This window comes from Pelophylax lessonae, assembly GCF_965119305.1.
Source record: "Pelophylax lessonae genome assembly, chromosome: 5".
Lineage (NCBI taxonomy): Eukaryota > Metazoa > Chordata > Amphibia > Anura > Ranidae > Pelophylax > Pelophylax lessonae.
In genome coordinates this window covers 449,184,988-449,212,429 of record NC_138772.1, presented here as the reverse complement: position 1 = coordinate 449,212,429, position 27,442 = coordinate 449,184,988, and the positions used below count along the sequence as shown (strand labels likewise).

General features: G+C 44.2%; 1 protein-coding gene across 2 annotated transcripts in view; it reads left to right on the top strand.

Moving 5' to 3' along the window:
- LOC309557152 (uncharacterized protein C8orf89 homolog) overlaps positions 1-21,995 on the top strand; it is a 53,593-nt gene extending 31,598 nt beyond the window's left edge. For both annotated transcript variants that reach the window (XM_082259807.1, XM_082259808.1), the window contains 3 exons: positions 671-812; positions 16,394-16,449; positions 21,785-21,995. In XM_082259807.1, the coding sequence (XP_082115933.1) occupies positions 671-812; positions 16,394-16,449; positions 21,785-21,909 (323 nt within the window). In that variant the 3' untranslated portion in view covers positions 21,910-21,995. The remainder of the gene's footprint in view (positions 1-670; positions 813-16,393; positions 16,450-21,784) is intronic.
- The last annotated feature ends 5,447 nt before the right edge of the window (positions 21,996-27,442 follow it).

Below are 27,442 nucleotides of genomic sequence, written 5' to 3'. Positions count from 1 at the left end.
CCAGATTTTTTTCGGCCGAAAAGTCGGAGTCGGTTGTCGGAAGCATCATACTAACAAGCCGAAAATCGTCCGATCCGACGTTGGCCGAAATATCACGGCCAATAATCGTTGCGTGTGTACGAGGCTTTAGTGAATTCACCAAACACTTGTTGAGGAATATGGTTTGAAGGATAAGATCGCCCCTTTTCCTGTTAAAGCTCATTTCTTTATGGCTGTTATTTTACCATGTCAGCATTAGATCTCTCTTTCTCAGGTCTGTAAGGCTCTGACTTGGTCTTCTGTACATTTTATTTTTATTTTATTTCATTTTTCCAGGTGGATACTTTATCTTCAGCTGATGCCAGTTATTTTACACAGTATTATATGTATATTCCTTGTGTGGGAAAAAAAACCTGCAACCTGGGGAATATGTGTACAATGAGCATGAGAACTTTGCACCACACATTTATCCAATGTATTTTCTGAAACGACTGGTGCCAGCATTTGCATACACTATCATTAGTTCTTTATATGCCTATTGAGGTGTTACTTGGAAACAGCATAATAATACATACTTGTGTTGCTAGGTTACGGTAAATGCTAAATCAGCCTTTCTATGAAGTGTATACTAGTAGATAATCTGTTGTTAAAAGTGGAGATCTTGTTTATTTGATAATTATGTCCTATTTAGGATTATATTCTGTCATGGGTAACCAGAACTCGAACACACCTGATCTCAGTCGGAGAGTTCCAGGCACCACAATGAATCAGTTCCCCCATTTACGAGCATACAGAGGATATATGATGTGTTCCCCTCATCTCAACACTGACAGGTAATTAAGACACAGGCTTTTTACAGTTCAGGAGTCTCCTATTCGTTGTGTATATTTAAATTAAGTTGCTGTTGTTTGAATACTTGACCTGGTTGTCACATGTATATGGGCGGCCAACAACTCTCAACTTAAACGGTCATCTTTTCAGAAATAATTTGGAGGGGATGGAAAACAATCAGCATGCTAAACTTCCAAGCTATACCTGTTTAACCACTTCAGCCCGGAAGGTTTATTCCCCTTCATTAAGAGGCCATTTTTTGCAATACGGACCTGCGACGCTGTACCCAAATAAAATTGATGTCCTTTTTTTTCCCACAAACAGAGCTTTCGTTTGGTTGTATTTGATCACTTCTGCGTTTTTTTTTTTTTTGCACTATAATCAATTTAAAAAAAAATATATATATTTTTTACTTTATGCTATAAAACATATCTAATATGAAAATATAAAAGAAAATCAAATTTCTTCATCAATTTAGGCCAAAATGTATTCTGTTACAAGTTTGTAGTAAAAAAATTCCCAATAAGCGTATATTGATTGGTTTGCGCAAAAGTTATAGTGTCTACAAACTATGGGATAAATTTATGGAATTCTAATTTTTAAAAAACATTTTTTACTAGTCACTGCTAAAAAAAATGCACTGTCCCTGCACTAATGACACTGTCAGGGAAGGGGTTACCATCGGGGGGCGATCAAAGGGTTAAATGTGTTTCTTGGGAGTGCTTTCTATCTGTGTGGGGGAGGTGCTTTGATTGGGGGAAGACAGAGATCCGTGTTCTTGCTTAGCAGCAGCACAGGATCACCATCTTCCCCTCTCACAGAAAGGCGATCTGCCTTGTTTACATAGGCAGGTCGCCATTCTGCTTCTCTCTGGAACGATCGTGGGGGTGCCAGTGAACATCAAGCCCACCGGACCCGCTGATTGGCTCCTGCTGTGTCCAGTGGGTGCGCCAGAGATCCGGACCTAGAAATTACGTACAGGTAGGTGATTGTGCACAGGGGGGCCGCCCTGCTGAAGTATATATTCATGGGGCAGTCCGGAAGAGGATATTTAAATTAGACAACAAGTAACTGTCCTATCAGAAGCCTAACTCAGGATAGGAAGGGTGGCATGAGTGGCATAAAGAACAACTGATCCCTCCATTTTCCTCCTGCAGCTGCTGAAAGCCATCTTCTCCTCCTATCACTCCTGCCAGCATTCAGCAAAAATGGAGGGGATTGAGAGCAGGGAAAGGGGCTGGTAAATATATCATGTAATGGCCCCTTCTATTTCTGAATGGACTCAGTGAGTGATTGGTACCGATCTGTAATTTTCTTTTTTTGACGTGGGGTTCCCCTTAAAATCCACAAATTTTAAGATCTGAAAGGGCCTGTTATGGATTGGGGGGACTCCCATGCTGTTTTTTATTCTAATTGGATTTGTGTTCAAAACTGATGAGATGTATTCCCATAGAAGGCAATAAACCTGGAATTTGCATCTGAATCACACCGCAATGCACAGGACTTCTTTCAAATTCACTGTGAATTCACACTGCCACTGCACCGCATATATGTGGACCAGCTCCATAGAGAGCCAGTTTGGTTCAAGTGTCATGCAAATCAGATTTGCATACATGTGAATGGGGTCCTGAGGCTGTGTCCTCAATTTCTTCTCTCTGTCCAAGTTGAAACATTAGAGGTCTGTTTAAACCCCTGATATTTCACCAAGTCCCCCAATGGTGCTCCTAAAAAATGATAAAGAAAAATAAAATTGTAAAAAAAAATAAAAAAAAATAAAATTAAAAATATTAAAATAATAAAAAAAAATAAAAATAAAAAGCTACAGACACCGTCCACTTCCCTACTGACCACATCCACTGCATTACTGGCACACCCAGCACTGCTATACTGACATCATCCACTACCCTACTTACACTGTCCACTACATTACTAAAAAAGTCCACTGCTCTACTGACTGACACCATTCACAGTCCTACTGACACCAGTGGCGGAATCCACCGCACATGGAATGGAACATGTCCTTGTAGATAGGACCGCTAACACATTTCGGGAGTCAAGCTCCCTTCACCAGAGCTCTGATGAAGGGAGCTTGACTCCCGAAACACGTTAGCGGTCCTATCTACAAGGACATGTTCCATTCCATGTGTGGTGGATTCTTGTTATGCGATTTTGATCATTCTTCTTGCCTGTAAGTATGCATTTGGCATTTTATTAAAATATTTTTTCTCTTACGTCCTCCGACAGTCGCCGCCTCTTCATATTCGTCACAATGGGGTATTAGACTTTGCTCCGAAGGAGTAGCTAGGCAACAGAATATGTTAACATTAAAGCTTTTAACATATCCCACCCTCAAGGGGTGGTCCCCTCAGTCAATACCCTCCTACTTCCTGCAACCATATCTCAGTTTCAATGTCTAGCTTGTCAGGAGTAGCTGGTTCTCTCTGTGCTGGGGCTTTGTGCCCCAGCCTCTTTCTTCTTTTTTGATTTTTGTTTGAGTTTTTTTCTCTATCTTTACCTAGCTGTTCTTTTTGTCAGCATTAGTTAGTTCTTCTGACGAAGAGGATTATGCGGGCTGGGTCTCGGGCTGATCCCCCCTGGTCGCAGGTCGTGGGTCAGTGGCTTCCCAGCCTGCCATCGAGCGTTCAGCCAGGTAACGCTCCTGGCACAGTGAACGACCCATCCCTGTTCGGTGCAGGGATGATTGGTGAGGTGGCTACCTCACTGGACGCTGTGCGGTTTCTTAACCCCCATTTTGTGCGTCTTGTATGCGACTCTCCCTGCCTCATGTGCAGCGGCTTGTTCGCCTGTGCGGGTCCCCCACGCCATTGAGAGGTAAGTGTATCTATGTGGGGACCTGTCTGTCTGGGGGGGTGTCAGTCTGGGACTGTGTAACCTGCCTCTGTTCTCACTGTTTGTCTCCCTATCATTCTGCTGCATGCTGCGGGCTGCAAGGGGGGGGAGAGCTGTGTGACACTGTCTGTGTCAGCTTTGTCAGTGTGAGAAGCTGTGTGCTGTGGGGCATGTTTTGTGGCATGTTTGGGCACTATACAGCGATCGCTGCGGCGATCTGCCATGCTTTTTATGTGGATGGTGTTATGTGCATTACTGTACTGAGGAGCGGCGGTTTCGGCGCCAAACGGCGCCATTTTGCCTACACTCGCTCCGGCCGCATGTTCTACATGCATGGCGGCCATTTTCTTGTAGCCTCCCATAGGCTTTAATAGAGCGCCCTGGTCTCATCACTTCCTCTTCTCCTGGGTACACCGATCGAGGCAGCGGCGAGGGTCTCCTCAGGTTCTATCCTTCTGTTCTTGCTATATCCATTGCCTGTGTCAGTTTATTGTCCCTGTGGGGGTCTCATTGTGCTTGTGTGTGGTGCGGTGGGCTGCGCTCGCCGCGCTTGTTAAAGGGGCAGTTAACCCTTTATTCTCCGGCATATCATATTGGGGCAATGGATTCTCAGGAGGGCAAATTTCCTGACACCTTGGTGGAAAGCCAGGGGACCGCTGTTTCCCCCCCAGGGGGGGATTTGGCCACTATTGTGGCTGGCCTTGCTGCTCAGGTGCAGATGCTGGTGGCTGCTCAATCTACTAAAAGACCCAGAGTTTCTATTTCCTCTGATTCTGAGGGTGAAGGTGATGGGGCTGTTATGGCGGGGGTCTCCTTATCGGGGTCCCGCTCCTCCCTGGATCTAGTGGGGTCCGAGGTGGAGGCTGAAGTTGAAGGGGTGGATAATTCTCCCCCTGGCTCGCCTGAAGAGCTTGCAATCATGGATGAATTGATTGCTTCCATAAAACAAACGCTGCGTTTGCAGGATGAAGTGTGTCCCCCCGCTGCCTTGGCGGCTTATGGGACGCAGAGAAAACGCAGGACGCCGCAGGTTTTTCCCTGCAATGATGATTTTCAGCGCGCTGTTAAGGAACAATGGCGCAATTTACGCAAACCTTTTGCTGTGCCAAGTAGGTTCAAGCTGCGTTATCCTTTTTCGCCTTCTACTGATGAACGGTGGTGTGTACCACCCCCGGTGGATCACGCAATTGCGGTTTTGAACAAATCCACTGTGATTCCTGCAGAGGATTCCCCGGTGTTCCGTGATGCCACGGATAGAAGAATGGAGTCTCTTGCCCGTCATACTTATTCTGTTACGGGTTCTATGCTTAAGGCTCTGTTTGCCTCTCTCATGGCGGCCCAGGCTGTCGCAAGTTGGACGCAGATGCTTAGGCGCGTCCTAGTGGCCGATTCGGCCTCGCCGGCGACCCTGGATATGGTGGATCAGATCCACCAGGGTGTCATGTATCTGTGTGATGCGGACTTGGACTTAGTCCCGTTGGCTGCACGTGTGCACAGCGTGGCGGTGTTGTCTCGCCGCCTGGTTTGGTTGAAGTGTTGGTCGGTGGACCAATCTTCACGTAAGACCTTAGCCAATCTGCCTTATGATGGGTCTCGCCTTTTTGGGGAGTCCTTGGATGTGTTGATTAAGGGGATCACCGGAGGTAAGAGCACTCTCTTGCCCCATTTCCCCAAGGCTAAGGGGGCTTCTGGGAAGAAGCATGCTAATTTTCGGCCCCCTCAGGGGTCCTTTCGTGCCTTTCGGTCGCACTACAAGGGCAAACCGTTCAAAGGACAAGGCTCTCAAAAGAAGCCCTGGTCTGGTAAACAGAAGTCCGGTCAGTCCGGACCCGCTGCCCATAACAGTGCGGCCTGAAGGGGCGCCCTCACCCAGTTTTGGGGTGGGGGGACGCTTGCTCGGTTTTCTTCAACCCTGGTTGGCCCGCGTGCGGGACAGGTGGGTTCAGGAGATCGTTCGATCTGGTTACAAGATCGAGTTTCTCTCTCGGCCGGAGAGCAGATTTTTTCCCTCAAATCTTCAACTGTCTCCAGAGCGTTTACGGGACCTGCACCTGGCGGTGCGAGACCTGAGGGCTCAGGGAGTGGTGGTTCCGGTGCCTCATCGGGACAGATTTCGGGGGTTTTATTCCAATCTGTTCACCGTGCCCAGGAAGGAGGGCAAGGTTCGTCCAATTCTGGACTTGAAGGCTCTAAACCGCTCTGTGCGGGTTCGCAAGTTCCGCATGGAATCCCTGCGGTCGGTGGTGGCTGCCCTGATTCCAGGGGAATTCATGGCCTCCATCGATTTAAAGGATGCGTATCTTCACATCCCCATTTTCGAGGGTCACCAGAGGTACCTTCGATTCGCCATTGCGGAGGATCACTACCAGTTCGTGGCGTTACCTTTTGGTCTCGCCTCGGCTCCGCGGGTTTTCACCAAGGTGCTTGCACCGGTTCTGGCATTATTGAGAGCCCAGGGCATCTCTGTCCTGGGGTATCTGGACGACATTCTGGTTCGGTCTGCGACCAGCCAGGGTCTGGAGAAGGACCTGTCTGTCACGATGCAAACTCTGCAGGAGTTTGGTTGGACGATAAATTTTCCAAAGTCGACACTGAGTCCGTCGGTTCGTCTTCCCTACCTGGGAATGATCCTGGACTCGGTTCAGGCGAAGGTCTTCCTGCCGGGAGACAAACTCAGAACTCTTCAGGAGGAAGTCAGGTCCCTCAGGGACGTTCCACACTCGTCTCTGCGGACGTGCATGAGATGTCTGGGATTGATGGTCTCGGCCTTCGAGGCGATTCCCTTCGCCCAGTTTCACACGCGGGGTCTCCAAGCGGAGATCCTGTCCAGGTGGGACGGGCGTCCTCAATCTCTGGATCTTCAAATCTCGTTGGGCCATCGCACCAGAAGAGACCTTCTGTGGTGGCTCCAGTCCCCGATGGTGTCGGGGGGCAAGTCTTTTCGTCCTATCTCGTGGACGGTAATCACCACGGATGCCAGCCTGTCGGGCTGGGGTGGTGTTCTGGGCGTTCTGTCCGCCCAGGGAACTTGGTCGGAGGAGGAGTCCTCCCTTCCGATCAACATTCTGGAATTGCGTGCGATAAATCTCTGTCTTCATCGTTGGACGGACCGGCTGCAGGGCTGCCCGGTTCGGGTGCAGACGGACAATGCCACGGTGGTGGCCTACATCAACCACCAAGGGGGCACCAGGAGTGCCCGAGCGGCTCGGGAAGTGGCCGACATTCTGTCCTGGGCCGAGACTCATGTCCCGGCGATAACGGCGGTTCACATTCCGGGGGTGGAGAACTGGCAGGCGGACTATCTGAGTCGCCAGACCCTAGATCAGGGGGAATGGTCTCTCCACCCGGCTGTCTTCCAGATGTTGTGCGCGAAGTGGGGTCTTCCAGATGTGGACCTGTTCGCGTCTCGTCTCAACAACAAGGTGAGAAGGTTCGTGGCAAGGGCGCGCGACCCTCGGGCGGACGCGTTAGTGGCCCCGTGGCATCAGTACAAGCTGATGTACGCGTTTCCACCGATTCAGTTGCTGTCCAGGTCCCTTCGCAGGTTACACTCGGAACGCAGCACGGTGATTCTTGTGGCGCCGGATTGGTCACGCCGGTCCTGGTACGCAGACCTCGTGAATCTGGCGGTCGACGCCCCGTGGCGTCTGCCTCTTCGAGACGATTTCCTGTCTCAAGGGCCGATATACCATCCTGCTTTACAGTCGCTGGCTTTGACGGCCTGGCTGTTGAGACCGAGGTCCTGAAGGAGAGGGGTCTCTCCCCTGAGGTCGTTCATACCTTGATCAACGCGAGGAAGTCTTCCTCGGGGAAGGTTTATTACCGTACTTGGAAGGCCTATTTTGCCTGGTGTGAGTCCAGGGGGTTTTCACCCCACACGTACTCGGTTTCCCGAGTGTTGTCCTTCCTTCAAACAGGTGTCGATCAGCGTTTGGCGCTGGCTACGATAAAGGGTCAGGTGTCTGCGCTGGCCGTTCTTTTTCAACGTCCCGTGGCTTCCAACTCCTTGGTTGGCACTTTTGTTCAGGGTGTGCGGCATCTGGTTCCTCCTAGGAGGGATCCTCTGCCCCCTTGGGACTTGAATCTCGTTCTATCTGTGTTACAACGTGCTCCTTTTGAACAGATCAGGGAGATCTCGTTGTCTATGTTGTCCAAAAAGGTCGCCTTTTTGGTTGCGATCACTTCGGCTCGCAGAGTGTCGGAGCTGGCGGCTTTGTCCTGCAAGTCTCCGTATCTGGTTATTCACTTGGATAAGGTGGTCTTGCGACCTAATCCTACTTTTCTTCCGAAGCGAGTTTCGGAATTCCATCTAAATGAGGATATTGTCTTGCCTTCGCTGTGCGCGAAGCCTAAACATCCGAAAGAGGTGAGACTACATTCTTTGGATGTTGTTCGGGCGATAAGGGTTTACCTTAAATCGACTGAGTCTTTTCGAAAGACGGATTCCTTGTTTGTTCTTCCTGAGGGTCCTCGGAAGGGCATGGCGGCGTCGGCCTCTACCATCACTAAATGGATCAGGCAGACCATTGAACAGGCATATGCTTTGCAGGGGAAGGTTCCCCCTGTGCCTGTGAGGGCGCACTCTACTAGATCTCTGAGTACGTCTTGGGCCTGTCGTCATGGGGCTTCTGTAGCCCAGGTGTGTAAGGCGGCGACCTGGTCGACCGTGCACACTTTCACAAAATTCTACAAGGTAGATGTTCAGGCATCGGCGGATGCTTCCTTTGGCCACAAGGTTCTTAGTGCGGCAGTTCCCTAGGGTCCCTTGTTGGGACCTCTGGCTGTTGGGATAGGTTTTTATCCCCTGGTTCTTTGTTTTTTCCTGGGTTGTTGCTCCTGTTGAGCAATTTTTTTTCCTGTTGCCCAGCTGGTTTCCTTCCTTTGGTAAGGTTCCTTTCTTTGATGCGGAGACTGCGTTGCCTTACGGCGCGGATGCGTTTCCCACCCCTCATGTTTGCACTGCTTTGGGACGTCCCCATTGTGACGAATATGAAGAGGCGGCGACTGTCGGAGGACGTAAGAGAAAACGGAATTTTTGTAAAATCTTACCTGTAAAATTCCTTTCTCTGAGTCCTCCGACAGTCGCCGCCCCCGCCCCTCTTTTGGGGTTTGGTTGTATACTCTACTGCTATTCCACTGAAACTGAGATATGGTTGCAGGAAGTAGGAGGGTATTGACTGAGGGGACCACCCCTTGAGGGTGGGATATGTTAAAAGCTTTAATGTTAACATATTCTGTTGCCTAGCTACTCCTTCAGAGCAAAGTCTAATACCCCATTGTGATGAATATGAAGAGGCGGCGACTGTCGGAGGACTCAGAGAAAGGAATTTTACAGGTAAGATTTTACAAAAATTCCGTTATATGGTCACCACGGGTAGTGCACTAGGTGTTTGCGCCTCCTTTTTCTTTTCTTTCATGTACCCATGTTGGAGTTCCCTACCTGAGGAGAGCAGCACGCCGGTCATCCCCTTTGGAGTGAGCGGTGCGCTTTGCTTAATTATTTGTAAAGTTTCATTCTGGTTTACTGTAGAGATTCTGAAGAAATACGCAAAGCACACCAAGAATCTCCACTTGTATTTAGAAAATGTTTTAATTATGCCAGGGTTTCAGCTTTACGATTTTATTCGGTTTTATAGGTTCAAAATGGAGAAAAATGCAAAACAAATAATTATACTATATAAATAATATTTTTTTTACACTTTATTTTTACTGATTTATTATATATTTCTAAATTTGTATAAGTGTATCCTACAAAAAAATACAATTATAATATTACAGCGTTTGCCAATAAAACATATAAACATAATGTGCTCAAAAAAAGTATATATAAAGAAAATATACAGTCTTTCAAAAGTTCTCATATAAAGTGCTCAAGTGCTCCAAACTCCATTAATAAGGTGCTGAATTGCTTCATGTAAACTTGCTGTGAAGTGTGCCACACTCCCCTCTCGTATCCCCACTCACCAGAGAGAATGTCAGTTGGGCGTAATATATGCCTAAACGGCATGGGAATGTGGTTGCTGTCACTTCTTGTTTAGTTAGGACAAGTGTATAGGGTTAGCGTAATCGCCGCTGGTTGTTTTGAGCAGCGGCATTTTGAATAGCGTTTTTCGGCGGGAAGCGCTTGGATTGGTTAGTTCCAATTCAAGCTAGGCGGGAAAGTCACGCGTCAGCCGGGCGGGAAACACGTGAGTCACGTGCGGCTACGTCATAGGCATAGGCCTATATAAAGGGCTGCGCGGCTTCAGTCTCCTCAGTGTCTCTGAGCGGCTTGGCGAGCTCGGAGCTATAATACTCTGAGCTATAATACAGAGCTCGCCAGCCGCGGTAGGAGATGAAGACCCTCGTGAGAAGACTCCTGGAGAAAGCGGCGTCCGAAGGCGGAGAAGAATGGCTGAAGAAATGCCTCCAGATGTCCGGAGCGGACGAAGAGCCGGCGCCGGAGTTTCGTTCAGCGCCGGAGGTCCAGCCGCAGTCGCCACCACGGGAGGTCCAGCCACCGCCGAGAGTCAAGCCGCCGACAAGGGTCCAGGCGCCGCCGGAGTCACAGCCATCACCGGAGTTTCGTCTTCCATCCAGAGGCAAGCCGATGTCGGGGGGTCCAGCCACCGCCAGAGTTCCTGCCCCCGCCGGAGGTACAGACGATCCGAGTGGACCAGCCGCCGAGTCAAGACGTAGCCGGCCGGGTGTCAAGGGTGGCCACCGGCGCGTGGCCTACACCCCGAAGTACACAGCGGAAGCCTCGTGGGAGCCAACCAGCGGAGCGGGGCAGATCGAGGATGGAGGCGGAATCCGGAACTTCGTTTCGGCTGGAGACGGACCTTCATTTCCCGAAGGAAGAGGAAGCAAGCGGAGCAGGGCCCAGTCGGGGCCGCGAAGCGCCGGGGTCAAGACGGGTCGGAGGAAGGATCCGGAAACGCCGGCAGGAGTTCTCCCTGTTGCCCATTCGGGGCAGTGAGGGGAGGGGGGCGGCCACTGCGCCCCTCCCCCCTCGGGTAGGTGTGCTTTTCTTCCTCCCACAGACGGACATTCGGGCCACGCCCCCCTCTCCGGCAGAAGACCAGGGGTTCAGGCCTTCCAGGCTGGCCCCAAGTATACCTGCATTTCCAGAGGACAGGGTGAGCAGTCCGGTGGCAGAGGCTATGAATAGGGACAGGCAGTACCCACAGGCATCAGCAATAGGGAACCAGTCAGGTGAGTTGGCTACAGGTAATATGTTAGAACAAATTTTACAGTCTTTATCTAACATATCTGAGTCGCTTAGTCATAGCACTGCTTCCCCCATGTCAGTTTGGTCAGATAATAGGTCTCTGTTCCTATTTTTTCTGTCCCTGAGTCATGCTACAAAGAAGTCTTACCTTGTGAAATGTCACCTCTTGGGTTTCACCTGTCCAATTCGGTTAAAGAGAAGATTTGGAAAGGCGAATATTGATTTACTTTCTTTACTTCCTAATAGCAAAGAGTTTTTGAATAAAGATGATAAAAAAGTTGATGACACGGATAGAAGACGCCCTGTAACCAGGTCATTTTTTAACTGGTTACAGGCGTTTTGTATCTATTCTTCTGTGATGGGAGAGAAATATCCAAATAAATGTTCAGGCTTGTTCCAACATATAGAACATATTCTGGAGGCCTACAGGAGTTTTGGCGGATTAGGTTGGTTTCACTATGATGAATCTTTCCGCCAAAAAATTTCTGTATATCCTAACTTGAAATGGAGCATGAAAGATGTGGGCTTATGGCTCAACTTAATTGCTCCAGCCAGACCCACTTTTCCTAAACCACCGGTTAGCTCTTCCAGCCCCAACCCAGTATACAAAAAAGGGGTGTGCTTCGCATACAATGAGTCGCAGTGTAAATGGCTCCATTCGTGTAGATATCGTCACGAATGCTCCTTTTGCGCCGGGTCACACCCGGTGGCAAAATGTTTTAAAAGAGCGACCAGTACACACACAGGAAGGGAATTTCCCAAAAGCACACACGCCGGTGAAACTGGTAAACATGTTGCATTGGCTAGCTCTATATCCAGACCAGGAGAGAGCTCAAATGCTAATTAAAGGTTTTTCCTTTGGCTTTGAGTTACCTGTTTTCACTGGTAATGGGTGCACTTTAGTTAACAATTTAAAGTCTGTGCTTCAGTACCCTGAGGTGGTGAGAGAAAAAATTAAGGAAATTTCAGCTGGCAGGATTGCTGGGCCTTTCATGACTCCGCCTTTTAAAAATTTTAGGATTTCCCCATTGGGCTTGGTACCAAAAAAGTAACCCAACACTTTTAGACTTATCCACCACTTGTCGTTTCCAGCAGGTAGTTCTTTGAACGACGATATTGATCTGTCTTTGTCATCGGTGCAGTATGCCACACTAGACGATGCGGTACGGTTGGTCAGGAAGTTTGGGCATGGGGCATTGATGGCTAAGGCAGATATCCAGTCAGCTTTCAGGTTGCTGCCTATTTCCCCCAAGTCTTACAATTCATTGGGTTTTTGTTTCCAAGGTCTTTTCTTTTTTGATATGTGTCTCCCCATGGGATGTTCCCTATCATGCTTTTATTTTGAAATTTTTTCAACTTTTCTCCATTGGGTGGTTAGCAAGGAGGCTGGTTTTGAGGGAATCGTTCATTATTTGGACGATTTCCTTTTTATCGGTCCTTCGGATCTTCTAGTCTGCTCCAAGCTCTTGACCTTATTTTTCTCTATTGCCTCATTTTTTGGTATACCGCTGGCTGAGGAGAAAACGGTTAGTCCCACTAGAGTCATTGATTTTTTAGGGGTCACCATTGATTCTGAACTTTTTCAGTGTAGGCTTCCAATGATCAAGATCGAAAGGTTGCAATCTTCCATCGCTTTCTTTTTGCGAAGAAAAAAAATAATTTTAAAGGAATTGCATTCGTTTTTAGGTCTGCTGGCTTTCGCAACTAGAATCATGCTGATGGGCCGGATATTTTCCAGAAGATTGGCCATGGCAAGCCATTTTTAAAACCCATTGGTGCTGCGGGTCATGGCCTCCAGATTGGGTGGCAAAAGAAGCCACAAAAAACAGTTTTATTGGAACTCTTTCCTGTATTAGTGGCATTAGAGCTTTGGGGAGAGCAATTTTCAAACAAAAGGATAATCATTCATATTGACAATAATGGGGTGATATATGCAGTAAACTGTCTCTCCTCCAAATCTCTTTTTGTCATTAAATTATTACGTCGCCTAGTACTTCTGTGTCTGAGATTGAACATCTGGGTTAAGGCGAGATTTGTCCCAGGGAAGCAAAACAATATCGCTGACGCGTTGTCTCGCTTCCAGATGGAACGGTTCAGAAGATTGTTGCCAGAGGCCGACAAGATTGGTTTCCAGTGTCCGGGTCATCTCTGGGAATTGATTTAAGGTTGCTGTCATCAGCTGTAAAGAATTCTTTGGCTCCCAAAACATGGGCAGATTACATGGCCGCATGGCAAGGGTGGCTAGACTTCAGTACAAACGCTGTTTTTTTACCATATTCGCCATGCGAGCAGTCAATATTAGCCTTTTTATGCTCGCTTATGTAAAAACAATTTTCTTTTAGTCACATTAATAAAACGCTAGCAGGCGTTTCCTTTTTCTTTAAACTGCATAATTAACCTGCATGCAGTAGTTATTTTTTGGTCATACAGGCTCTGAAAGGCTTCAAAAAAGTTAATTTTATTCCAGACGATCGCAGACCCATTTCACCAGATGTTCTGTCCAGGTTATGCACAGCCACAAGGGTGAATTGTTATTCGGATTACGAAGCGCTATTATTCCATGCAGCTTTTGTGTTGAGTTTATTTGCAGCGCTTCGTATATCTGAATTACTGCCCCCTAATAAGCAAAGTTGTTCTGGTTTACAATATAACGAAGTTGTTGTTTCTAATGGTAAGGTTTTGGTATTTATTAGAAGGTCCAAAACGGACCAATTAGGTCTGGATCACTGGCTCACTTTAAACGCTTGTGGCGACTCCATTATTTGTCCTTTCTTGTCTATTAACAAGTTTCTAGCTGTCAGGCCTCCTCTGACTGGCAATTTTTTAATTCATTTGGATGGTTCTGCCCTTACTAAATTCCAATTTTCCTCCGTGTTCAAGAGATGTATCTCTTTTTTTTAGGTTTAGCTGCCTTTAAATTTTCCCACCACTCATTCCGTACCGAAGCTGCCACAGAAGCTGCTAAACTGGGCCTGGATGTGGAAACCATTGAAAAATTGGGTAGATGGGAGTCTGACAGGTTTAAACTTTATGTTCGCCCTAACTTGTCTCTCTGATTCAGTTTTCAGATCATACATTTGGATAATTGGACATTCTTATGTATACTGGGCTCGGAAACGGGCGGAACTCAGAGTGTACACTGCAAATTTATCGTTTGATACAGATGAGTTTCGAGTTTTATGGAGAGGCATTAGAGGGCTTCAATGGGAGAACCTAATTAACCACATCTTGCGTTTGTTAAAAATTTGGCCAACTCCTTCAGTTCTAATTATTCATCTGGGTGGAAATGATGTTGGTAGGTGCAAGACCTTAGATTTGTTGCTTAATATCAAAAATGATCTGCAAAAATTGAGTGATATTCTCCCAGGTACACAGTTAATTTTTTCAGAAATAATTTCTCATTTTATCTGAACATCCTCCAAGGAAGGTATGCCTTTGGAAAGGATCAAGCGGAGGTTGAACAGGTCTTTAGAAAAATTTTTGCCACTCATTGGGGGGTTTTCTTTCCGACATGTTGAGTTGGAGGGAGGGCTCCCTGGTCTTTATAGACAACATGGTATACATCTATCAGATGTAGGCCTAGATATTTTTAATCTGGGCCTGCAGAATATGATAGAGATGTCCGCGGCTGTTGGGCAGGCCGGTAGCTTTCAGCAACCGGCTGTTGGGGGACTTATTTGAATTTTAAAATATATATTTTGACTGGTCATCACTCGAGTTCTATGACTGAGTGATTTGGTTTTGCTAGATTTTAATTTATTATTATTTATGGATTATTTATTATACTGATATTTATTACTATTTATTATTATTTATTTGATGATTAATAAAGTTTGTTTACAATAATTTAAAGAAACCAATAAAGGTGCCGCGGCCAATTTTTATCCATCTATGAGTGGTGTATTCATTATTGAGTGGTCTTGTTTAATTTATTTTGAAGAAGGTATTTTCAAAATATTTAAATTGTCTAATGACAACATTGCAGTCTACGGTCCCATGTCAGTTGGGCATAATATATGCCTAAACGGCATGGGAATGTGGCTGCTGTCACTTCTTGTTTAGTTAGGACAAGTGTATAGGGTTAGCGTAATCGCCGCTGGTTGTTTTGAGCAGCGGCATTTTGAATAGCGTTTTTCGGCGGGAAGCGCTTGGATTGGTTAGTTCCAATTCAAGCTAGGCGGGAAAGTCACGCGTCAGCCGGGCGGGAAACACGTGAGTCACGTGCGGCTACGTCATAGGCATAGGCCTATATAAAGGGCTGCGCGGCTTCAGTCTCCTCAGTGTCTCTGAGCGGCTTGGCGAGCTCCCCACCCCCCCAATCCCTGTCGTGGCACTTTTATGTGGTCTGTCACCCTTGGATCAAGGGGGGACTTATTTGAATTTTAAAATGTATATTTTGACTGGTCATCACTCGAGTTCTATGACTGAGTGATTTGGTTTTGCTGGATTTTAATTTATTATTATTTATGGATTATTTATTATACTGAAAATTTATTACTATTTATTATTATTTATTTGATGATTAATAAAGTTTGTTTACAATAATTTAAAGAAACCAATAAAGGTGCCACGGCCAATTTTTATCCATCTATGAGAGGTGTATTCATTATTGAGTGGTCTTGTTTAATTTATTTTGAAGAAGGTATTTTCAAAATATTTAAATTGTCTAATGACAACATTGCAGTCTACAGTCCCATGGACCCACAGATTTTCAGTATGGGTGTCAACCAAACTTGTATCTGGTGTTGTGGATATCAGGCCTCTTGGCGTTAAGATTGGGCCTCACCAATAATACTCTTCTGGCGGCTTTAATATCCTCCAGGCTCAGTAAAACAAAATAGTGCTCATAGTGAAGTACTGTAAAATTAATGTTTATTTGCGCAAAATGCAAAGCAACTTACTAAATTGTAGCTAAAAGCAGGCATAAACAATCATGAAGCTCTTTTGGGTTTGCCGCTATTCGGCATGCGTTCCACGGAAGACGGAAGTGACGTTGTTGGTTTGACGGAACCAGAAGAGCTTCATGATTATTTATGGCTGGTTTTAGCTATATCTTTGTAAGCTGCTTTGCATTTTGCGCAATTAAACATTAATTTTACAGTACTTCACTAAGAGCACTATTTTGTTTTATTGAGCCTGGAGGATTTTCAAGCCGCCCCAAGAGAATTATTGGTAAAACCCGATTATAACGCCAAGAGGCCTGATATCCACAACACCAGATACAAGTTTGGTTGACCCCCAGACTGAAAAGCTGTGGATCCATTCTCTCTGGTGTGGTTACACCTGCAGGCTGGCTGCCTTTTTTTAAATTAATTTCCAGTTTGCATGTGACCATAGCTGACAAAGTGATCACATGCAGATTGTTAGTGAGGACTGGATCTTCCAATGAGCATAATTTATTTTAAGATTGGATATCTGTTTTAAAATAAATGAAATGGATGGATAATTGTATGCATTTTACCTGCCATCTTTAATTTATTTGAATGTTAATGGATCTATAATTATATAACTTCTATGACCTAGAACACAAGTGTCCAGTGATGCCTCCAAGTCACGGTCCTTTCAGCGGGAGCAGACAAGTATGTATTATTTAATATGTATTCTATAACATTTAAGGGCATATAATCTGCACAGGAGGTTTTTAATTGTTTAAAAGAGAAGTATGGGCTACTGGAAAAAAAACCTCCATTATACTCCCCTACATGGATGCAGCATCAATCCAATGCTGCATCTGTTCCATGCTGGCTCTGCACAGATTTTGTTCAGTTCTCCCCCTCCACTCTAAGCAGAGAACCGTGACTGTCAATCTGCGGCTTTCTGCTCTGGCTCTCCAGCTGGCTGAGTCAAATGCTGATGATTGGGATCTTTTCGGGATGCCTGGAAGGGTTCCGTGACGTCAGCTGACAGCGGGCTTCAGCCGTCAGCAGGCTTCAGCCCGCTGTTGGCCAAAAACAGGTCACAGGAGTGCAGAATGAACTGCACTCCTGTGACCCATAGGAAAAGCACAACCAAAATAGCTTTGGCTGTACTTCTCCTTTATTAGCATTACCATCTTCTTGTTACTTTGTTCATTAACAACATATTGATTTTGTGTTGCAGATTAGGCATATATTAGATATTAGGCATATTGAGATTAGTCCTGTGGTACCAAGCACCTAAAGTAGATGTAGGAGGCCCGTGCATTTGTAACATGTTAGAAGTTACAAAAGATGTACTCATCCTTTAAGTGAGGTTCAAATTGTTTGCATTATTGAAAATGTTGGGCAATATATGGCTGATTTAAGACTGTTGGGGATCCTATACAGAAATAACGTTAAAAGCCCATTCAATCTGTGACATATTGCAACACACTTACCTCTATATACGTGTTTGCTTGCTCTAGATCAGAGGTTCCCAAACTCCTCAGATCAATTACTCTTTCATGAAGTTTCAGACTGTTAACTGACCCCAAACCTTAATATATGAAAATGATTGAATAAATACTAGTTTAGTACTACAAGTAATATTAATAATAATAATAATCATTTTCTTGTGAATGCTGTCAACACATCCTCTTGGTATCAGCAGCTGCCATTATAATTGATTTGATAAAGTTCATAATTGTAGTAAATGCACAGCAACAAGTTCTTTGGCACCTCTCTTATCTATATGGGTGCAATCACTTGCTCTCCAACAGTGTTTTTGGTGGTGTACTCACTGGTTCTCCAACAGATTTTGAGATGGGGGAATACCCTCAGTACAGGAAGTGAACATGTATGTACAGTATATCCATCCTGGGAGGAGGAGGGTCACAGACACACATGGTAAACAGGGTCAGTAACAACACACAGCCAAAAGAGACAACTGAAGGCCATTCTCGCTGTTGGCTGACCATTCAACTCTGGATAATACTGTCTTGCCACTAGCTACCTCAGATTTAGGACTAGGGAACGGGGTGGGCTCTACAGAGATCTCGAAAGATAAATTGACCCCAATCAACTTTCCATTATTAATCAACTAACTATTAACCCTCAGACTTTTACTGCTCTGCCTTTCGACCCCCAGCCATTTTATTGACCCCTTGGATTGCCTAATCAACCTATGGGGGTCTATATTAACCACTTTAGGGAACCCTATTCTAGATACTTGTGTTATGCTGGATTTTAGTTTGAATGTGGTTCCTAAAAAACTGTACATGAACATCCTTTTTCAGATTAAGCTGCTCATTTGCACAGAGTTTCTTTCAGAGTTCGAGAAACAAAGCTCTGTCGGGGAAGGGCATATAGTAGGGATCCTCAAACTACGGCCCTCCAGCTGTTGTGGAACTACACATCCCATGAGGCATTGTAAAACTCTGACATTCACAGACATGACAAGGCATGATGGGAATTGTAGTTCCTGAACAACTGGAGGGCCGTAGTTTGAAGACCCATGGCATATAGGGTCAGCAGAGATTGTGCAGGAAGTGCTAAAAAAAGATAGTACTTGTGCGTGAGTGTTGACATGAAAGTAACCTTCTCTATAAAAATATTAATTGTATCCCTACAAAAAGTAACTTGTTGAGTGGAAGCCAGGGGTGGACTGGGCTGGATGAAAGTTTCTGGCAGTGAAAAGAGTTCCTTTGTGGCTCTAAAATGTCAAGTGACCAAATGCAAGGAGCTGCATAGGAAGTTGCTGAATGACATGAAAAGTGAGCCACAATAAACAGTGTCATTGAGGAACAACCACTGTTCTGTTTCAAATGCCACTTTATGCATTTATATACCTCCGTAGATCCATTGGGGTTGATTTACTGAAGCTGGGGAGTGCAAAATTTGGTGCAGATCTGAAGAGAAACTTTCAGGGTTTTTTTTTTGTTAAAGCTTAATTGAAGAAGCTGACGTTAGAAGCTGATTGGTTTCTATGCAGAGCTGCTCCTGATTTTGCAATCTCCAGCTTTAGTAAAACAACCCCAGTCTGTCTGGGCAGTAATGTCAAATGGAAAGGGTCTAGCTAGGTTTATACCAATTGGCCATGATCAGGAAAGGAGAAACAGAGGGATGCACCCAAACACAAATTAACAAGTTGTAGTGGTTCAAAACCACCTTCTGGTGTAAGTATACATATAAAACAATAATAACCAATTTCAGTTCAATGAAATAACAGAAAACTATTATTGTTATTATTATACAGGATTTATATAGCACCACCAGTTTGCGCAGTGTTTTACAACATTAGGGCAAACAGTACAATTCAATACAGGAGAAATCAGAGAGCCTGCTCGTTAGAGCTTACAATCTAAAATACATCACAGGTGGGACAGAACACCCACCTTTCACAATGTTCGTCAATCAGTGTGGAATAATGGCACACTTTACATAGTAGACTTGCTTTAGCCCACAGAAATACACCTATCAGTCATAACATAATGACCACTTATCATAACATAATGACCACCCAACTAATATTTAGTAGGTTTCCATTTTTGCCCCCAAAACAGCCATGACTTGTCATGGACTCCAAAAAAGCATCCTCGCGAATAGCAGAACCCCAGATTTCCAAGCAGAACATTTGCGAAAGCATTACACTGCCTCTGCTGGATTTCCTTCTTCCCATAGTGCATCCTACCACCATCTCTTCCACAGGTTAGTAATGCACTTGCGCCCGGCCATCCACATGATATTAAAGAAAATGTGATTCATCAGACCAGGTCACCTTCTTCCATTGTTCTGGGATCCAGTTCTGATGCTCACATGCCCATGGTAGGCACGTTTGGCTGTGGACATGGGTCATCATGGGTACCCTGACTGGTCTGCAGAAACACAGCTCTATTTACAACAAACTGCTGTTGCTCTTGCACCTTTCTATTGGAACCAGCAATAACTTTTTCAGAGGTTTGAGATACAGTAGTGCTTCCATTGGATCAGGGGCCAGCCTGCATTGTCCATGTGTTTCAGTGAGCCTTGATCTCCCATGACCCTGTTGCCAGTTTGCTATCCTTAGTTATTACCAAATCTGTCCCACCCACTTTTAGATGCCATTGTGGTCAAGAAGTTATAGTTGATTGGTATATATCCCTATCATGGAATAGCGATGGGCTTGAGTGTGTTCGGATCGAGCCCGCCAGGAAGTGAGCACTGCACACCCCCAGTCATAGGCAGCATGTGTATGTGCAGCTGCCAGTCGGGAAATGACTCACTGCCTATGATTGGTGGTGTGCAGTGCTGGTGGTGGTGGCTTCCTGGCGGGCTAGATCAGAACATGCCCGAGCCCATCACTACCATGGAAGGGCCACTTGGTTGTGTTTATCTCCAGTCCTTAGGTTCCAAGTCCTCTTCTGGTGAGAGCTAAATTTTGGTGTTCAAGCAGTGATTGGAGCTCAGTGAAAACATACCACATGTAATACATCTGTTTTGTTCTGAAAGCACATTTTAGTTTTGTCAGGGAATAATATATTAAAGAGCTTTGCATGTTTTTGAATATTGCCAACCACCATGATCCAAAATCTGCTGTGTGTGAATTTTAAAGCTTTGACTGAAATCTGTGCTTGTCTCTTGATATTCAGTAATTCATTCATATATTTTGTTCTTTTATTGCCATCTATTGGTAACAGCATAGTACTTTTAGTCAAAATGATTTTAAAGGACATTTGTCTTTTTTCAACCTAACAATGACAATGTAGCTGTCATTGCAAAAATGTGAGGGGTGTACTCACTTTTGTGAGATACTGTATGCAATTAGAAACTAAAGCAAGACTTTAAGGCACCTTTGTCAGACTGATTATGAGAGGCCATGTGATTTCACAGCTTGCTCTAATGAGCCATTAAAATCAGAGGTGAAAATGACATGGTTGCCAAATAATGGGTGTGATCGAGGTTCAGAACTGTGTATCGCAGAAGGCGCAATACATGGAAATGTCCCTATATTTTGTCTCTTTGAAAGCACAGCAAGTATAGGAAAATATCTGTTGATCCTGCCAGAAATCCAGTGTGAACCTAACTTCCTTTGTAAACTGTGCAGCACTGAAATCCCAAGCAATGTTATCAGCCTTTCCCAGTTCAATTCTATGAACTACAGAGCGCTTCCCCCCCTATGTTATAGAGATGAGTTGAGGGGGAGGTGTTCTGTAGTCCCAACAAACTTCCTGTCCTAGGATGGCATGGTGCTTCTCCATTAATACAGTACACTGAGTGAGCATTTGCAACCTAGGATAAAAAGTGTGATACTGTCAGCATCACCAGGTTAAAACTAAAGTGGAAAAAACCTGAAAAAATAAAACTAATGCAGCTACGCCATCCAAGAACTGAAAATCACCAATAAGTTCCGGTTCACACTTGTGCGGCTGCGGAGATCGCATGTAATTCGGAGCGCACTGCTCCTTCATTACATGCGATCTCATGTGCGGTGCGAATATCAGCCATACACTTTGTATGGCTGAATTCGCACTGTATCCGCACCAAAGACGCACAGGAGGCATTTTTTGAGCCGCATCAAAATCGGATCGCATAGTGGTTCACACTTGTGCGATCCGATTCTGTGCGTACTTGCAGATCGCACTGCGATATGCAATCAAACTGAGGGTGTCGTTAACTTTTAATTGACACCCCCTGCGTATCACATGTGGCAGTGTGAAATGCCAGATGTGCGGATGCAACGCGGTAACACGCTGCATATTCGCAGCGTTCCCGCATCGCACAAGTGTGAACTAAGCCTAAATTTAGATTTTGTTCTTGGTCTTAAATACACTTCAAAGACATGTCCTTTAGTGTGTTTTCTCATTTTGACAAGAAGTGCTACCTATTACCTACACGGCCAACACAAGACCCCCTTATCTGTAACATAGACCCAATATAGGAGAATCTCTATGTTTATACCTAATTCATGGATTTTCTGTACTAACAGTCTTGCAGGGTATATTGTAGTGCATACAAATGTATTTTTTTCTTTTGTGCCTAGGCTGTTGTAGCTATGCAGACCCTGTCAGCAGAGCTCCCATACAGTACCTGCAGAGACTTTCAGAAATGGCCAGCTTGGAAACTGATACTATACGGCACGAAAACGGGAAAAAACTAAATCATTAAATTCAATGGCGATGACCGCAGAAATTCATGGATTATCTCCACCTGAAATGGCCTTAGACTTTACTATATTCAGTTACTGAAGATTTTTTTTTTTTTATACTTCTGTTTATAAGAAATACTGGTGACTGATTTTTTTTTTTCTCAGAAAATGTATATGCTTGCAATAAAATAAAATTTATTTTTTTTAATACAATGCTAAAAATGCATATCTTAGTTTTTATTTTGAAGTGAACTTGTACTTGAAATCCTTATTCATTTGCTTGTTAAAATGTACCTGCAAATCTTCAGACTGCCAGCAGGTGGAGATATATAATAAAGGACAGTTTTTAGATATTTCCAGACCTCACAACAGAGATTCAAAAGAAACCTGTACTGAGAGAATAGAGAGGCTGCCATTGCTTACCTCTGCTTCTGAAAATGCTAGTTGGCTGGCTGTCAGGCTAATCCAATAGTCTTATTATTTTCTTAAGCTGGCCATACATTATACAATTTTCTTATTAAATTGCCTTTAGATTTACCTTTTAATTAGTGCAAGGGCCTGCCTGGTTGCATACAAATCGAAAGTGTTTAGTTTCGACCTCATATTATATGGCTTTGGTAAATCTAAAGTAAAATTGTACAAGAAAAATGTATAATGTGTGGCCAGCCTTAGACACAGACCTTCTTCTAAACTCAAACTCACAGTAACTGTGTAATATACATCTTTGTTCTGAGTTAGCGATTCGAAAATATATTGAAGTCAGAGACAGTCAGGCATCTATATTTTTAGAAGAAGGTCAGCAATGACAGTCCCCATATTTCTCTAAGTACAGGTTTTTATTAAAAGTATTCCCAGGCATGACCAACATTTATCCTCAAACCCCCCTTCCTCCTCTAGATCTTGTGCAAGCATTGATTTTTCATTTTACCTTGTTTATTTAGTGAGAAACAATGTTAATAACTCTTTGTGATGTTATGACAAGTATTGCAAACTTCTTAGAGGGGCAAATGCTGGGAGGAGGTATCAGTAAGGCACCCTGGGTCAGTTCCTATTGATGTAGGCATGCTTCTTAGAACTACATTTACCAAGATCTAAAGCCAGGCATATATGAATTGAAATTCAGGCGGTTCTGCAGGGGCTGGCCAAATTTCAATCCATGTATGAGTTAGCTGGTTGCAGACAAGACCATCTATTGATTGACTTGTGTACAACCAGCCTGTCGGGTTTTCCTGAATGATCAGTGCCTCTGGCTATAGCCGGTAACACCGATCATTGTATTTAGCTGTAGAGAAACATGGCATGGACCAGAGCAAAGTGTACTCCATAGTGAGGCCGGTAAACAAAACCCTAACTACTCACAGTGAGACCTGTAATCAAAACCCAAACTACTCACTGTGAGACCTGTAAACAAAACCCAAACTACTTATAGTGAGGCTGGTAATCAAAACCCAAACTACTTATAGTGAGGCTGGTAATCAAAACCCAAACTACTTATAGTGAGGCTGGTAAACAAAACCCAAACTACTTAGAGCTGGTTCACACTACTCCGACTTGGGACACGACTTGTGTGCCCTCAAGTTGCCCCAAGTCTCTTGTCATCACAAATTCAATGTAAATGAATGAGAGCCGTCTTAATATGCACTACTGAAGTCGCTCCGACTTCAGAAAAGGTTCCTGTACTACTTCAAGGCGACCTCTATCCGACTTGTGCACATAGACTTCAATGGGAGTCGCCTCTAAGTTGGATCCTTATCTATTTTCAAGCGACTTGTTATCAGACTTTCCAGGAAGAAGAAAAAGATTAGCCAGGCATTCCCCACAGACAGTCGCCTATTATTTAAGTCTCTTCAAAGTAGTGCACAAGTCTCTTACAAGTCTCTAAACAAGTCTCTAAACAAGTCTCTTCAAAGTCACACTAAAAAGTCGCTCCTTCATGGGGCGACTTTCTGGTCCTGGTAGTGTGAACCGGCTCTTATAGTGAGGCCGGTAAACAAAACCCAAACTATCAGAGAAATAAGAGCTCGGTCACATTAGGCGTGCATCGCATGTAAACAATAAGCCACTTGACCATAAAACGGTTGGAGGAGAAAAGTAGATTAGAAGAAACTTTCTGCATTGCTCAGAGGAAGCAAGGGCGACAAGCAGCCATTGGAGCAGCTTATCTCTCCTACTTTTACCGTCTATGAAGCAATAACATCCCAATAAAGAACAGATTATTTAAACTGAGTGAAATACAGTAAATATGGAATAAAACATGCATGCAAAAATAGAAAAAAACATTACTATATACTAAAATACTAATTTATAAATGTATGTGTATTATAGATGGGCCCATTGCTGCCCCAGTGATCACTCTTCTTTCATTGATTTCCTGTTTGAAATTGTTTGTTGAAAGTTTTTATCCATTCTGACTGGTTTTCGTCTAGTCCAGATACAGACACTGTGCAAAAAGGTCTGCTCCAAGGGCTTAGCAATACAATAAAAATGAGAACTGAAGAGAAGCAAATGACCGGAGCTGCAACTATAAGGAACTAATCAGATTTCACGGTTTATTTTGAGGAAACCGTAAACAAGACTTCTTATAAGCTGTGAGATACAGCTGCAATTGTGTGCTATTTTTGTTCTATTTAGGTTTAATAGTTTTAATGAATCCACCCTATAGCTTCTATGATATAACAGGTTATGGATTGAAAGTGAATTTATATCCCAAACATTTTTTTTGATATGGAAAGAGTGGGGAAGGTTTAGAAAAGGGGTCCGCAAGAGGTTCAACATGGCCATGGTGGGGCATGGAGGGTTTGGAAAACGTTAGCATGCCCTGGGCTCCCTAAGGTTGAGAACGAATGTAGAGTAAAAATGTTTCCAGATAAATGTTACTTTTGCAATAAAGCATAAACATTTTCTGAATATTTACAACAGCTTTTCTTGGACAGCCCTGGAAAAAACAGGAAATCCCAGGCTGTTATCAAGGTATGATAATGGAGATCGCCTTTCTTCTAGATGCCTGTAAAGAGTGGCAGAAGCAGGACATGACACCTAATGGACTTAAGATAATGCCTTCTTACTTTTATCAAGATGATTCTAGCAGGTATGTTATCGAAAAAAGCTCAGAAAAAGAATCGGCATTCTTATAACAGTGGAAGTAAATGCAAATTTGATCCAGTTTCTAAACACAACAGCCTCATTGATGGAAGCTGCTGTTATGCACTGTACACAGTCTCAAAGGAACCTCAATTAATAGCTGGGAAGGATCCAGGGATGTTGAAACCCAGCATAGTAACGTGTGTGTGTGTGCACACTCTGCTGATCCCACCAAAGTTGCTGGAACGGAAAGATATTTAGTAACATGCCATCCGCAGTTAATTAAAGCCAGTGCAAATTTCTGTGTTTCCCCAGGCAAACCTTTCTTATTAAACTACTCAACTTAAAACTAGAAGAAACGAGCAAGGGTTTGCATGTATAGGCCTTTCCACTCGTTTAAAATTTGGATTTGTCAGTGGGCTAGTAGATGCTTCCACCCTTCTGCCTTCAGTCTGGGCAAATATATATCCCATTAACAGTTTAGATGAATGTTCCTATACTTACTTTTTTAGTTCTGCAGGTTTTTCATATCAGCAAACAATGTAAAATTAATACTTCCAGGGCTGGTGTAAGGATACATACTAAAAATATTAAAGCCCTGCACTGGTAGTGTCTTCCTATACCTTACAATGTTACATACACTATATGGCCAAAAACAAGTGGACAACCCTCCAAAATATTAAAGCGGAGTTCCAGCCTAAACACCTGTCCAATGGTCCAGTGATGCGGCCGCCCGAAGCCTCGCTCTTCTCCCTCTCTCCTCTGCGGCGCCGGCATCATTGGTGTGGGCACCCGGCTGTGACAGTTTGCGGATTCACAGCCGGGTACCCACTGCGCATGCGCGAGTTGCGCCGGCAATCTTCTGGGACCTCTGATATGTCCCAGAAGATTGCAGGGAGGGAGGGGGAGAGGAGAACTTCCGCTCAGGGCGCCTCGGTGCTCCGAGCAGAATTAGGAGCGGGTACATGTCAGAACTGGGTACCCGCTCCCCCCCCCCCCCCCCGAAAAAATGACATGCCAAATGTGGCATGTCAGGGGGTTAGAACTACCTAAAGCGGAAGTTCCACTTTTGGGTGGAGCTCCGCTTTAATTTCAGGTACTAAGTCAAGTGCACAAATATGTGGGTTAATAAGCCTGGTGTGGCTCAACTCGTGGGGCCTACAGCAGGCTCTGACCTCAACCCCACTGAGCACCTTTGCAATAAATTAGAATACTGACTGAGAGCCTGGTTTTCTTATCCTGGCTTTTCAAATGCAGAATAGGCCCAAATTCCATCTGATGCACACCAAATACTTGTGGAAAGGCTTACCAAAAGAGAGAAGGGTGTTAAAGACTCAAAATAGGGAGGCAAAAGCACAAGGTGTTGTAATCAGATGTCCAACAAGCTCAGATAGGCGTGATTTTTAGATGTTCACAAACAGTTGGTAATATAGCGTGCTTTAGAAAGCTAGGGTTGGGTTTTAAAGCGTTTTTTAAGAGCAACAAAGGGCAGAAAAAAGAAAACGTTTTCTGTTCTTTGATTTTAAATAAATGGAAAACAATTCACATGAACCAGCTTTGAACCATGTAAAAATGTATGTTTTTGATAGAAAGCTCAATAAAATATATATGTAATGTGTGCTTAGTCATTTTACTGTCAACAAGCTCAAATACACCAAGAATACCCTCATTTCCCATAAATGTTTAAGAAAGCAAAGCATCATCCCTTTATCTTTTACATATCAGAAATGTAAACACTATTGCACATAAAATGATTCAAACAATTCCCAACTTGTTTTTTAATATCCATAAAGTTTAATTAAAAGCATTAATTGCTTTGAAAGACACCATTAAATAGGCTATCTATATCTTTATGAAAGAACCTTATGTGATTCCACCATCCAGCATTATATCATCATAACTGGTTATGAAGTGTCAAGTTAATTAGTAACAGTCTCTTCTAGAGACCACAGTCCACTTCATCAGAGTCATGAAAGCTAAATTCTTATGTAATTTAAATGTTTCTGTCCAATGTCTTATGGTCAGCATGTACTATTTAAATATACCAATAGGTGCCATTAGCAGATGATTCATGCAAAAATTAAAGCCAGACTTGGCCCTCTATGAAAATATATTGCTGACAATGATAGTTGCCTAAAATCCATGAAATGGACATTTTTTACAGTATACACTATAAGCCAGCGTTGACCAACCTCTTGGACCTCACAGACTACTACAATAAACTCATAATTTTGAATCCCTCTAATATGAATTTTATATGCCTTATAAACACAATGCCCTGGATCTCTGCCCCCCTCCCCCTGGATCACACTGCTACCCTATATACACAGTGCTCCGGGTCTCTGTGTAAGGCATTATATTGCTGCATTACACAGACTCATCATTGTATCTCCTCACCTCCTTATCCAGCTATGTGCTCAAGCTCCGTGCCCCCTCCCACAGTCTGTAATCAGCACTGCCATTGGAAGTCCC